This window comes from Opisthocomus hoazin, chromosome 2, assembly GCF_030867145.1.
Source record: "Opisthocomus hoazin isolate bOpiHoa1 chromosome 2, bOpiHoa1.hap1, whole genome shotgun sequence".
Lineage (NCBI taxonomy): Eukaryota > Metazoa > Chordata > Aves > Opisthocomiformes > Opisthocomidae > Opisthocomus > Opisthocomus hoazin.
In genome coordinates, this window is record NC_134415.1 from 72,467,818 (window position 1) to 72,479,352 (window position 11,535).

The window sequence follows — 11,535 nt, forward strand, 5'->3', positions numbered from 1 at the left end:
TATATTTAGTGAGTCGTTGACAACACTGATTTCAAATTAGAATTAGTACAAATACTGATGGTATTTCAAGTAGATTAAAAAATGGAAGCATTATAGAGCTACACAACCCTTCTTCAATATTCAATATCATTGTGAGAAGTGAATTCAATGTGAAAAATATTTTCAGAAAATTATTTAAGCCAAAAGTAGTTTTATCCATATTTTTGAGGCATAGTTGGCAAGGAAACACACACAGAAACCTGAAAACCATAGTTCCAAATGTCAGCCTGTAAAAGCATATGTTTCCTTCTTGCAGCTTGGATGGCTTCGAATATGGGGAAAAACACAATTCCCAAAAGAAACACCCTCCTTTTCAAGCCTAGATTTATTAGCTTCTAAAAATCAGTATATTGCAAAAGAACCCAGACAATAATTATGTATATTGCCAATTTTGCTGAAAGTATTTCTTTATTTGGAACACACAGAGGATTATTTAAAGGAATGGGATACAATAGTCAACAGAGCTGAGATCACATTACAAGCAGTGTTGGTAGAAAAGATTATCACTGAAGTCAGCTACATATAGCTCTGTCAAATTTCAGCTGGTAGGGTTCAAAACTTGCCATGACAGATCATTCTTCCAGTAAAGATGATTAGCTTAGACAAAGTGTTTCAGACATTTCCAACACTTAGAAAGATCTTTTGTGATAACCATTTAAAAATTTCATTCCTTCAGTGCTTCCCTTTCAAATGTTCTAAGTATTCCTAAACTAGTTAAAAGTGGGACTCACTAAAAGGCTTGACTTCTTTGTTTTACAGGTTGGAACATCTGCTTAGCAGCATCCTGTTAGCAAATAGTACAATCAAGAAGCGTTTAGGATTATCTACACAGATCTGTGTATGTGTACCTCTTGGTTCTGTCATTTTCCAATGTTGGAGAGCAAGCTTGACCTGTAGAAAGATTTTGGTATTGTAACACTGAGCACTACAGAATCTAAATTTTAAACACTTATCAACCTAATAGTCTCTGCAGACCTTAACTAATTGCTTAATCTACTTACATAATGTTTGGGAAACCATAAAGGCCCACATGGAGTTGCTTAAGCCAACCAAGCCAGCCAATTACTTCTTAAATTTCCATCATTTCAGGAAACTAGGAGCCTTACACAGGTTGCAAGTGAACTTCTGTTTTTGACGAGACATAACAACTCACAGTCTTCTCCTTCAGTTAGTTATTCAAGCCCAGGTTGTACATCTCTAAAATCTATACACTTCTAAAATTATAGCTGAGCTAATGAATCTGTTACCTTTAGAATATACTCCTGAAACTGTCTTAGGGAAATCAACCACGATACAATTAGTTTCTCTCAACTTTAATAGAAAGGTAAGAGTATGAGATCTATGCAAACTTGCTTTTAAACACCTCCGGACACTGAATACTCTGAAACATCATGAAGAAAGAAGATTGTATACTGAAGGGCTTCCAGTGTTCTTCTGAATTTTTCATTAACTAGGCAAAACCTGCAGCTCCAATGTGGGGCTGAGAGAAGTTGCTCTCCTCATCCAAATGTAGATTCTCTGTTGTCTCTGCTGGAAAACAAAACTCAGGTTTAACAATAGAAACAGAATCCAGTCACCATACCGTGCAGATATGAAGAGCGTAGACAGGATCTAAAAATACTTTGGCAAGACACATTCCGTCATGAATCGCTTCCAGCCTAGCCATAATTCCTCACCTCTACTGTTGTAGGAACAAGCAATGCAGAGGACAGAAGAATGTTCAGCAGTGGCCTAAGCAGCATGTGCTCCCCCTGCCTTTCTTATCACCACTTCCTTCTGCGTCTAGTCCATAACCACTGTGACAGTTAGCTGCAGCAGGTCCATTCCTTTCACCATTCTCTGTTCAGGCACTTCTTTCTTTTGCTGTCCACTTTCTTTCTGCCTGTACCTTCTTTGTCAAAAAAGAAATGCAACTTACTGACATACACATAGAATTAGTCAAGACTAATTTATTTATTCTTCATCAGGAAACACTATTCTTCCCTCTGGTACTTCACTTTCCTTCCTCTTGTTTCACTTTGTCCTTCAATACACTCAGTATCTTCTGATAAGGTAAACAGCACATAGAGTTCAAAAGGCATTCAATGCCCACACGCATTAAACCTAAACAATGTTTTTATCTTCCTTTTTAGTTAAGCTTGATAACAAAATACGTTTTTTTCTATGAGATATTCATTCATATAATTGCTAGAGCATTGGGGAGAACTGTGTTTACCAGGCAGCAGCTACAGTGTGAAAAATCAGCACAGCTTTTGATTTTAGTCCTGGAATATTTTGGTGTCATGTAGTGTCATCTTTATGTAGAACTGCAAAATGAGATGTTTGTAATTTATTGCACATCACTTACTTAGATACCCCAAAAAAGTAATTGTCAAACTTTAACCTTTAGTTGTCTTTATAGCCAATGGTATGAAATGGAGGCCTCTAGAGGACTATTTCATTCTAAAAAAGATGCCTAAAACAGAAAAGATGAATTACCCTTTGAAAGTACCAATTTCTCTCCATTGACTATAAATGGATCTCTAGGGTGACTTATCTAGATTTAACTATCTAAAAGTTAACTTCTAAATGTCTGGTTGAGAAAGAGCCTATACACATTCAAGAAGTAAAGCTAAAAATATGCAAGCAAGGATTTTGCTCAAATCAAGACTTGAAATGACAAGTTTTCTGCAAGATTGCAAATGATATTATCAGGAGCATCTGTTAGCTCAGCCAAGAAACCAGCAGTGCCACTCTGAAAAGTATTAGCAGCAATAATAGCATTGCTATAGCATTTTGGGAGCGAGAGAAGGGAAAAAGGAAGAAATGTAGAAGGAAATATTTTCCTGAATAAATACATCTAAATGTGTCAAGCAAAAGAAGCCTAAATAGTTTTAGCACCAGAACAAAACCCCAGTCTTTACAGCTTCTACCTTCATAGAATTTAAGATTTGGAATTATTTGTTTTTGTATGCTTACAACACTCATGTCTTTTTTTTTTTTTTTTTTTTTTTAGAAAATTTCTGTTATGTCCATTTATAGGTGGAGTAGAAGGGCATGGTAAGTTAAGTCAGTTTCCCAAAAATCATAGAGGAGGCCTTGAGCACTGGAGCTGGAACTCATGACAATAAATCCTAGGAATCCTTGTCCTAAAAATGACCTCTTTATAGGAAAGAGGATCTTTCCTGGGAAAATGAAAGGGAAAGAAGAATCAGAATTTACCAAAACAGGTTTTACATTGTTTTTGATTCAGTATTTCTGATAGTTCTTCCTACCCTTTACACAAAACCAGCAAAAATTTGTTTCAGCCTGAAACAGTTCAGGCAGTGTGTTCTGTCTTGCTGTAGAAACCACAGCTGCTTAGGACTATTGCATCAAAGCTAACATCACTATATGTTTTAAAGAGTGTAAATTTTAGACTCAAATTTCAATATTTCTTTTTTACTATCACTATGTCACAATCTTGTAATTCCCCAAAACATTACAACCATGGCACTTTTGGAAGAAAGAGAAAGCTCACTGAGTTTTTTTAATTACACAGATCCTAACCTTCAAAGATATTAGATACTTAACACCTACCTAATAGTTTGCTCTCATTGATTTCAGTGGGAGTGAGGAACACTAGTCAGTATCCAACACCTCTGCACTATTGGGACCTACTCCTGATATTTGATCTAATAAAATCTCTCAGTTCTTTTCCCTCTAACTTCAAACTGCATTATTGAAATTCTAACTTCAGAAAAATGGTTTTAGACTCACTCTCTTAGGTGAATGTCAAGTATGGACCAGCCAGGTAAAGTAATCATTTCACACTTTCTGGCAACAAGATTCAGAGAGGTGAAATACTTCTTGGCTTATGGTCACAGTTATATGGATTCAGCTGGACTTCCAGTGAAGTCTGTATTATACATATTCATTATCTACAAATATCTCCAATTGTGAGACATTATAGTGTCTGTAATTTGACTTTTTCAGTGCTAGGCTGTTTTCGTTAAGTAAGACCTGGCATATGCACTCTTTCTTGGAAACATAGTTTTAGCACTCTTGAAGTAACATCTAGATAGATTTTCTGACTATAGCACTGAATGCTTCTGAGATGTAGTTGGACTAATGACAGTTGAAATGATGCTATGTACAGATAAACCAACTACAAATAACTCATAAATTACCGAGCAGTGGTCCCATGGCATAGTCAGTGTTGTCTTTCATCATAACAGCTTATCAGTCCCCTCCATTCTGTTTAATTGTTAGCAGCAAGTATTTAATTGAAGTGTTTTCATTTCTCTGTTCTAATTATTTTCCTGTGGATACTTCATATTGTGAAAAGTATGCATCTATACCAAATCCTGATATTCACTTTAACAATGCAAGGGATCAGTGTATATGATACCAATTTATTAAAAGTTATTTGGGGAGACAGAGGAAGGCTGAACATGTATTTTCATTTTATAATCTGCTTTTACAGTCCTTTTGCACTCCAGTACATAGCAATAACTTTAATAGCCCATCATTTCCACACAATAGCCCATCATTTTCACCGTCCTAGGATTTAGTTCTTTGAGATCCATTTCTCTGTGTTTCTAAACATAACATGTAGGATTATTTTATGCACATGGAAATAATGGGAGGAAGTGGAGACAATTCAATTAAATTTTCAATTTTTTCAGTTCAATTTTCTTTTAAAGTCAGGAAAGGCTGTGTGACTTCTTAATGTGCAATGACAAAACTATTAAAACTTAACTTTTTACTCCTTAATGACTTCAGTCTTCTGAACACAAAAATTAGAACAGCTTTTGCAAGATATGGGTTGAGCTAAAGAGGGATTTTGGAGCCTCAAGGTAGTAAAAACCTCTGGAAAAGAATTCTCACCAGACATATTGTTGTAAATGGATTTAACACCACCATTCTGTCGTGCTGCTGAGATACATTGCATACATTTCTCGTTGGGACCAAGAACATCAGCTGTAGGTTAAAACAGCAAAAAACCCACACTCATAGCTCTACTCATGCCTCTCTTACCTGCCTAATTTGTAAACTTGTTATGCTCATTTACGTTGTGTGAGATATAAACCCACAGGAAAAGAAAAAATTATCAAATACCCAGCTGTGACTTTAATTGGGTTTAGTGGCTGAGTGAAAACCTACCAGTTAACTGATCACACAACCTCCAGGAATCTACGCCAATGGAATCTCACACCTGTTCAGTTCCCACATCAAGTAGGACTAGAAAAAACATTTTCTGTTCAGAAAAATCACTTAAAAAATCTATATGTATTTGTGTATAAATGTGCATGCATATGTAATCATAAGTTCTTGTGTGCACACATAGAAGGTATATATTATATACATGTAAAGGTATATAAATATGTGTAAGAACGCATCATCAAAACCAAAGGATAAACACAAATATCTCTGTATTAAAAACAGACTATTAAGTTGCTGTTATTTTCTGTTTGATGACTTGAGAAGGGAAATTTAATTCTTCCCCCTACTCCAGTCAAAAGAGCATTTAGATTACCAGTCTGCATTCATTCTTCCTACACCTTCACTGTTAACTTGCTGGTCCTTGCTTTTAGCTTAATAGATGGATGGCCTCCCGAGGCTGTTAGGTTATTTGTAATAGGTTGGAGTTCGTTGTCTGTGTGTTGGGGGAGGAGTAGTTCTCAATAACATGCTTCACACAGAAGTTAGACATTATGTAGAGCTCCAGTATTATGTGTGATATTTTTAATGTATTTTAAACCCAAATGGGACATACAGATAGATTGGACATTATCCATGTAATCTCCCTTTTCTTCTTTTCTTCTGCATCATAAGAGTAACTGACTGATAGCCAGTGTAAGAGAATATGAAAATTTGAAGTTTTGTATTGCTACTGGTAATGACTGCAAAAACTGTAGTAGTGTTTTTCCCTAGGTAATATCAACCTCGTGCAAAATGAGAGTTTCACTGTATGTTGCGCAATTATCCATTTAATAAAAAGCCAGACCCTGAGTTTAACTGAAAAACTGAAATATATGCTGGCTACTAGTGTAGACCTCCTTAAAAACCTCACTTTATTATCGATTAATTCCATCTGCCACTGTCAAAAATTGAATTCCAAATAGGTCATTAATACCCTGTTTGAACTATTTCTTTCCTTTTGACATAATTTTGTTGACACTTTTAAGACTTGTGGGCTACATCTAGGTTAGTAAATCAAACTCAACTCAACTGTTCTCTGAATGTGATCCCTGCTGTCATAGAGAGATCCACTTCCATTATGCTTCCTCAAGGTCAAAATGGGCTGGCTGCATCCTGGCTGGCTATTTGGAGTGGTCCCTGGCCCTTGCTAACCCCGGAATTGACCCAGTGATTTGTTTGAGACATTGCTACTTGGTATAGGTCAAAATTGTCAGAGGCTATTCAGAACAATGTTGCAGGATATGTATGTCTGAATTCCAGAGCTCAGTAAGCTTCCCAGGTACCATTTAGTTTACTAATGTACATAAAACCATGGTGTTATGATGTTGCTATTTGGGGCATCTGTATTTCAATTCATTCCTTCCCCAAAATGAGCATTTGCATTGTTCGAAACAGTTACACAATGTTACCTCTTGATCCTCTGCTATTCTTTCTTAATGAAAAACAGTTTGCTCACAGTTTTTCAAACACATGTACTAAGCAGAGAAACCCTTCCTCAGAATAGTGACAGTCTAATGTCTGAAGAATAACGACTGATAACAAAGGAGAGGCTCATCTTTAACTTCAAGCAACTTGCATATCAAAACTGGAAGCCTGGACAGAACAGTGGGACTCCATTAAGATTTCAATCCTCTAAAAGAATATTTGGTAATCTTACCTTATTCTGCTGATCCCTGTCTTGTTCCAAGCTTCATGAAACATTTGATTCTAATTTACTTTTTATAACAAATTACTCTGCAGAAGCACACTCACTTTATATCAATTATTTTTACTGCCATCAGGGAAAGATGTCACTTCTGGGCAGAATGAGATTTATCTGAAGATATTTTGCTGCGCTATTTGAGAGACACTGTAACAAAGTGTTGGTGCTGTTGGACTGTAGGATTCCCACTGTTTGGATAACTGGTATATTGATATGCGGAAGTGCACAGACATTGGAACGGTGTTTCCACATACTGGTTTCTCTGGTGGCATTATTTCTTCCTATATCCAAGTGGAATATTCAGCCATCTACAATGCCTTTAGTTGTTTAATATTAAGAATAATTTTAGAATAATTTTAGAAGTATTTTCTTTTATCCTATGATCTTTTGATTTACAAATATAAATTTATACACTTTATCTATGTCAATTAAGGTAGCTGCAGACAAATTGAACTGGGCAGATCAGGAAAGAAAGAAAACCCACATGATTTGCTGTTATCATAAGTAATTCATCCTCAATGCTTGGACATGGCATTTCTGGCACATGTAGAAAGACTTTCTAGATTGAGAAAAGTAAGGTAATTAGAGTTTGTCTTGTATTCCTTATCATGTAATATAAGATCTAAAATATTCATAAACCAAGTCAGAATGAATTTCTTCATGACATCTCAAGTGATTTAATAAACACTGACAACAAAAGTTGCACAGAGCTTGACGACTATAGCTTATTTTCAATGAAGTATTCAGGTTACTATCTAGTGTCTTAAACCTTCTATTCCTCTTTGCACCATATTTCTTCGCTTTCAGGCAGTGAAGGCAGCTACTCATGTCTTAACATGACATTTTTTCTCCTGGTGAGCACATTCCCATGAGTTTAAAGTCAAAACATTTCACTGTTTTGGTTTCCATCAGCTGTAAGTTGTTGTCAGATAGCTGTTTACAACATCACATGTGAAGGAGGTATATGTAGCACAACTGCATGGACAGATTAGACATAGAAAAGTATGCACATTTTCATGTCTGCAATTACATCTTTTGGATCAGTCAGACCCTAATAAAAAAAAATCAAGTCAAATAAACCTTTTCACCTTACCTCATATTAGAAAAATAAAGTCTACATTTGAAATGAGAAGCAAATAAATATGCAGACACTAAATTTCAGTGCTCTTCTGTGGCTGCATTTTTAAAGCAGCAACATAACCTGATTGTCCACTGGGATCATTAAAAACATCCTGCCTTCCTCTCGTTTACATCATAGATATGTGTTCAACTGGTCACTGCTGGAGTCAGAATAGTAGACACCATTAACCCAAATGGTCTGATCTGCTGAGATCAGATTCCTGATTTCTATTTATGAGTTCTCTGTACTGCAGAAAACCACTTGTGCTTTATAACTTACAGAGGAAAGAAAAAGGAAGAGAAAAGAAATTTTACTTAGGATATCCTCTTTAACATATTTCATCAAAAAATGGATAACATATTTATTCAGCTACTGTCCTTTGCATTCCCGTCAAAGTGAATAGAGAGACATTTAATAACACATGGAAGCATTAAAGAAGCTTTTTATCAGAGTGGATGGAAACCTGCTCCGAACAAACATTCTGGCCTAAGGGAAAGTTTTTGATCTGTGAAGCTTAAGCTTTTGGTGCTTAAAACACTCTCTTATTGGATCATGTGGTCAATTTGCATGAAATAAATTATTTGCTTAAAACTTGTAAAACTATAAAATAGAACTTGACAAGTCATTAGCAATAAGTGATATCGCACTGGCATCATACTAACTAACACTGGTGCAATTATTACAAAATTGTTGCTACAGCAAAGAACAGGAAGATAATGGGGCCAGCCTGTGCTTTGACCTAAAAGTGTTAGATCATTGCCCCACACAGCAAATACAACACTGCACTCCAAATTATTGACTATCCTTCATTACTGATATATTCAACATTCTGAGCCATGGCTTTTTATCATCTTTCACACAAAACAATTAGTCCAAGTTATGAAATTTGACACTTTTTCCTTCTAGGGTTAGGTGATCTCCTTTAGACAAAAAACAAAGAAAAGAAAATAAATAACTAAATTATAGTCTAGGACTAAGAATTTAATCAAAACTAGCAGAAAAAATAAGATTATTTACCTGTTTTCCTTAATTTTTATATTATTTTTGTTTTCGTTCTGAACTAGGAATTCAACTAATGAAGTTTATGTATGTCGACTGAGGTTGTGGATACAACTTTTCTGTTCTGGTTGGCAACAAATGTTATTCAGTATCTCATTGGCTCAGTTTGCAATACAAAGATGATTTTTTTTTTTTAAGACATAAAGTGTTTGGAAAATCATTGCTAGACATCTGGATTCCTGAAGTTTTCCTACCATTTCTTTTAAGGCTAGAGTCATTCTGTGATGAGATTGGTAAATATCCACTTGTGATTATTGTCTAGATAGGAAATATGTGTAAAACCTAAGATTTTTACCCTTTGTTGCACGGGGCCTTCAATGCATTGATTTTGTCAATGTGTCAATATTATGCCAGTGGCTCAGACATGTGAGTCAAGTTTGAGGAGCTCCGTGAGTGACATTTCATTAAAATTATTGGATATACCAAAGTATGTGCTTCCAAATTATTTGCCTGCAATCATACATATGCTGATGAGATGTAATAACATTAAGACCATGACGCTCAAGTCCCACTGCTGTCTTCAAGACGATGTTTTGCTCATGCACTTCCCATGAGTATATGTATCTTTGTAAAATGAGAGGAGTAAGTATGATACTGCAGTTTCCAAGGCTCCTTAAGGTCTTAATTTCTCTTCTGAGTCTATCACCAAGCATGAGGCATGGCTTTAAGTTTCTGAGATTTAACAACCTGATTGCATGTGAACTCTGGTGTAGTGAACGTATGCTGGTGCATATGACTAAATGGTTATTATATTTAACTACTTAATTTTATTTCACAGGTCACAACAGATTATGCTTTCCAAATGACAATGACATGATAGCTACTGAGCATAAATGTCAGAGAAAGAAATTAAAAGGAAATAAGGAGACTGCAAACAGGTGTTATAAACCAGAAAGAACCATAAATAATACAAGAGTGCAATAGATCTGTTTGTGAATCTTTGGGGAAATGAAATGAAAATTGTTTTGGATAAAGCATAGTATCTGCACATAGGCTAAGACAGTACAGAAAGTCCCAGCTCAATGCCGTGAGACAGTACAGTTCAACACTCAGAGAGTACAGGTGTTTCAGTCAGCAGCTGGAATCAGAATCTCGTCAGTGTTTATAGTGCATGACCTGGTTGGTATTGGCTAATTAAGAATAATCCTTAAGGATGAGAAGCATAATAATTTTTTGCTGATGTTTCAAAGAAGTTCATAATAAGTGGACTTGGGAGAACAACTGAAGATCATTTGTTTGACAGAAGAAAATAAGCTTTTACTGTAGAAGAGGCATCATGAATATGCAACCTTATTTTCACAGTATTATTCTTCAGAGTTTTTTAGTCTAATGAAGAAAAATAGAACTGTAAGGCTCTCAGCATATATCTGAGTCACTTGGACTTCAATGATTTAAAACGTGTCTCTTCAAATAAATTATTTGTTGAGAAATATGTTGCCTTCCTATAGTGGCTGGAAGATAATAACTTTTATGCAGAGTGTAATATTTTAAACATGAACAATTCTGAAGGGAGCTCAACCTCGCAGTGAATCTGCTCCACCTGTCAGTGAATACATTTTCTATGCTTCTTAACGTGTATACTTATGTGCAGGACATAAGGAAATGGTACCACCTCGTCTTCTTCTAGAACATAGTCCAAGAAAGAAACCAACAGCTATTGAAGGCAAGTTTGATTTTTTTCCTCCTTTATTGGCTTCCACTCATTAACTTGACTCTCTGTTCTACTGGATTTTGTTGATAAATATAACCTATACTACAAAACTGATCAGATGATTAGGCCTGGGACATGAATGGCACAATCATATTTGCATGACAAGACCTAAATATTTCTTATAGTAATCCCACAGATGGCTTGGGAGGTTTCCTGAGTGAAATAGATTACAGGATCAAGGCCCAGTCTGTAAAATGCTTTGGACAGTGTTCAGCCATAGGTTGCCATCTAACTGTAAACATAATCAACGTTATCCTCTTAATATACTTTGGATTACTCTTATTACTACTGTTATTCAGTAATGTTTCTGTGTATTATCTGCAATAATGAACATAGTATTTCTGGCTCTGCTTTTATCAACCTTGTTCCCATTGTTAAAAGCACTGAAAGAAAAATACCAAGTCAGACCTTACCTTCAGAAGATTAAAACATAACCCTTGCCATTGAATTCTATTGTTTACAGTCTAATCATATCAGTAAAATGATTGAAATATGCACTTTAATTTAAAAATATGCTGTGTCCAATGACTTAAAACTACTACTGCAATATACCTTCTTGGTCTATATAACATAATTTACTGGTACAAAATACGCAAGTCTTTTCGTGTAATTATATAGCAATTTTCGTATAATACTTCCAAATCATTCAACCACACCGTGGCACTTACTAATCTCTCTCATAGAGGTCATAGTTCTATGTTATCCAGAAAGCACTTGCAATCTAGGAGAAAAACAGATGGG

At 35.5% G+C, this 11,535-nt stretch overlaps 1 protein-coding gene across 19 annotated transcripts in view; it reads left to right on the forward strand.

Annotated features, from left to right (window-relative positions):
• The window catches only part of TRDN (triadin), a 255,762-nt gene that overhangs the window by 101,126 nt on the left and 143,101 nt on the right, over positions 1-11,535 (forward strand). For all 19 annotated transcript variants that reach the window (XM_075414134.1, XM_075414122.1, XM_075414125.1 and 16 more), the window contains one exon: positions 10,675-10,746. In XM_075414134.1, coding sequence (XP_075270249.1) covers positions 10,675-10,746 — 72 coding nt within the window. The remainder of the gene's footprint in view (positions 1-10,674; positions 10,747-11,535) is intronic.